This window comes from Priapulus caudatus, unplaced genomic scaffold (assembly GCF_000485595.1).
Source record: "Priapulus caudatus unplaced genomic scaffold, Priapulus_caudatus-5.0.1 Scaffold141, whole genome shotgun sequence".
Taxonomy (NCBI): Eukaryota; Metazoa; Priapulida; class Priapulimorpha; order Priapulimorphida; family Priapulidae; genus Priapulus; species Priapulus caudatus.
This window is the reverse complement of record NW_014577202.1, coordinates 92,061-95,177: the sequence shown is the minus strand read 5'-3', so window position 1 is coordinate 95,177 and position 3,117 is coordinate 92,061. Positions and strand designations below refer to the sequence as shown.

Here is a 3,117-nt window from a genome sequence, read left to right as displayed (position 1 = left end):
CCACCACCACCACCAGCAGCAGCAGCAGCAGCAGCAGCACAACCACCACCACCAGCAGCAGCAGCAGCAGCAGCAGCAGCACAACCACCACCACCACCAGCAGCAGCAGCAGCAGCAGCAGCGAGCAATTACGCGTCATTCTTCGCTTGTCGTTATAACTCACTCTCAACTGCTGACGCGGCAGCAGCGGCAACACTAGCGGCGGTACGCATCGTCTCGTTTTGAACGAGGGGAGGAGTGGGGGGTCGCATCCATCCCGCAGCCTTGAAGCCGCGCCCCATTGCCCCATAACTCGATTGTTCTGCGCGAGCTGCAACGCCGGATGCGTGTGTTCGTTACGAGAGCATGAGCCGCCCGCCCGTAACCACTCCACTCCCGCATCGATCCAGTGATGCCGACCTCCACCGCCACCCACCCCACCCTCACCCTCACCCTCACCCTCACCCTCACCCTCACCCTCACCCTCACCCTCACTTAGTTATGGTTTAAGGGCGGTAGCGATAATGAGGACAATGACGAGGGTATGGCCGTAGGAGCATTGGCAGCGGTAGGCGGCGAAGGCCCAGCGATGAAGAATATAACTTGTTTCGCGTCCTTATTTGAACTGGTGATTTGCGGCGGGCAGGAAATAGGCGAAATTGCGCTATAATGGGCTCCAGTTTGAACTGTGGCAAAACGGTTATTAGCCAAACAAAGGCCAGCTGGCGTATCAGCGGCAGATAGTTGAGCTGCTCTGTGGGCGGTTTAATGACAGGAACAGGCCGACTGATATGCGTTTTTCGCTCGAGGATACACGACCGAAAACGAATTTTTCTTTTTCGCGATTGCAGGGATTTTGGTGCTTGCAACGTTTGCCGTTAGATCACACACGACTGAAATGACTGGGTAACGCATAATCACCTAGAAGAGAGGGAGACAGCGTAATATGAGTGCAAAACAGTCCGTTTCCACGTTACCCAGCTGGCGGGAGGGAGGGAGGGAGGGAGGGGGGGGGGGTAGTTACAATATGATAGGGTAAAAGCGCGTGTTAAATTAGTTTAAAACAGTCAACAGCTACATGCTATTTCATCCAGCGCGGCGTTAAGGCCAAGTTACAATCAATTAGTGAGATCTGTTTTATGTGCGGCGTTTGATGCATGCAGTCGCTGTGTTTTATCCTCCCCGGGGGCTAGTATTTCTGGCTAAATGACATCATGTACATCAAAATGTATCGCACATCGCGCATCGTACATGTAAATTAATAGCATATACAATTTATATACAATATATGCAATTATATATATATATATATATATGTATGTATACATCAAGGGCACATAAAAATTAAGAGAATCTATTATGTGCTCTTGATATACATACAACTAGAGCACTCGGAGAGCACAGACCTCCGCCAAGGCAGCTCAATTCTCTCACTGAAAAATTTAATTAATTAATTAATTAATTAAATAATTAATTGGATCCGGATCCCCACCAAAATCTCATCAATTCTAAGTGATGCGATTTCTGACCTATCCTGAAAATTTTATGACAATCCGTGCATAACTTTTTCAGTTAGGCTGTACACGCACAAACAAACAAACACACGCCGGTGAAAACATAACCTCCTGCCAACCCCTTGGCGGAGGTAATAATGTAATATTTTATATACGACAATGTACCTATAAATACGTTATATACGACAATGTACCCATAAATACGTTATATACGACATTGTAACGACAACGAACATTGCTCTCTGTTTGATTTCAGTACTACCCGGATCATCACAAGGGCTTGATTCTACTGGGCGACATATACCTAAACAACCTGCACGATATCGCGAACGCTGAAAAGGTATTTTTTTCCTACGAGGCGGCGCGCGCTGTTCCCAGTGGAGGAGAGAGAGAGAGAGAGAGAGAGAGATAGACAGACAGAGAGAGGGAGAGAGAAAGAGAGACAGAGGAAGAGAGAGTGTATGTAGGTGTGTGCGTGCGTGCGTTTGCGTGTATGTGTGTGCGTGCGTGTGCGCGCGCGTGCGTGTGTGCGAGTGTGCGTTTGCGTGTGTGCGTGTGCGCGCGCGTACGTGTGTGCGAGTGTGCGCGCGCGTGTGTGTGTGCGAGTGTGCGTGCGCGTGCGCGTGTGTTCGTGCGTGTGCGCGCGCGTGTGTGCGCGCGCGGGTCCCAGTAGAGTAGAGCGTATCTCGTCACTGACCCCAGTACAGACCCGGGTAAACATGGCACACGCACGCGCGTGCACGATCGTTACACCCTGGCTTCAAGCTTCATAGTGGGATGCCCGTAGTCGACAGGTACTATCCGCTGACTGAGATAATAGAGGTTTTGTGTACAGCAATGCAAAACTAATATACATACCGCACTAGTCAATTAATCCCTGACCTTGCGAAGCCCTTCTGCCTAATGGCTCGCCGGAAAAAGCATCTGCGGATATAAAGCTTGGCTGATATAACCTTCTGATGTCGTAATAAATTACACCCACACACACACACACTAACGCACGCACGCACTAACGCACGCACGCACGCACGCACGCACACACGCACGCGCACACACACGCGCGCGCGCACGCACGCACACACACACACACACATACAAGTAGGTATCCTCCTCCCAGCCCTATCCTTCTCCCAGCCCTATCCTCCTCCCAGCCCTATCCTCCTCCCAGTCCTATCCTTCTCCCAGCCCTATCCTCCTCCCAGTCCTATCCTTCTTCCAGCCCTATCCTCCTCTCAGCCCTATCCTTCTTCCCAGCCCTATCCTCCTCTCAGCCCTATCCTTCTTCCCAGCCTTATCCTCTTCCCAGTCCTATCCTTCTCCCAGCCCTATCCTCCTCCCAGCCCTATCCTCCTCCCAGCCCTATCCTCCTCCCAGCCCTATCCTCCTCCCAGCCCTATCCTCCTCCCAGCCCTATCCTTCTCCCAGCCCAATCCTTCTCCCAGCCCTATCCTTCTCCCAGCTCTCCCCTCCTCCCAGCCCTATCCTCTTCCCAGCCCTATCCTCTTCCCAGCCCTCTCCTTCTCCCAGCCCAATCCTTCTCCCAGCCCTATCCTTCTCCCAGCTCTCACCTCCTCCCAGCCCTATCCTCTTCCCAGCCCTATCCTCTTCCCAGCCCTCTCCTTCT

General features: G+C 51.9%; 1 protein-coding gene across 1 annotated transcript in view; it reads left to right on the top strand.

Annotated features, from left to right (window-relative positions):
- Positions 1–3,117, top strand: part of LOC106806087 (transmembrane and TPR repeat-containing protein 3-like) — a gene marked incomplete in the record, with an annotated part of 64,541 nt that overhangs the window by 54,604 nt on the left and 6,820 nt on the right. Inside the window, 1 exon segment of the mRNA XM_014807941.1 lies at positions 1,750–1,833. Coding sequence (XP_014663427.1) covers positions 1,750–1,833 — 84 coding nt within the window.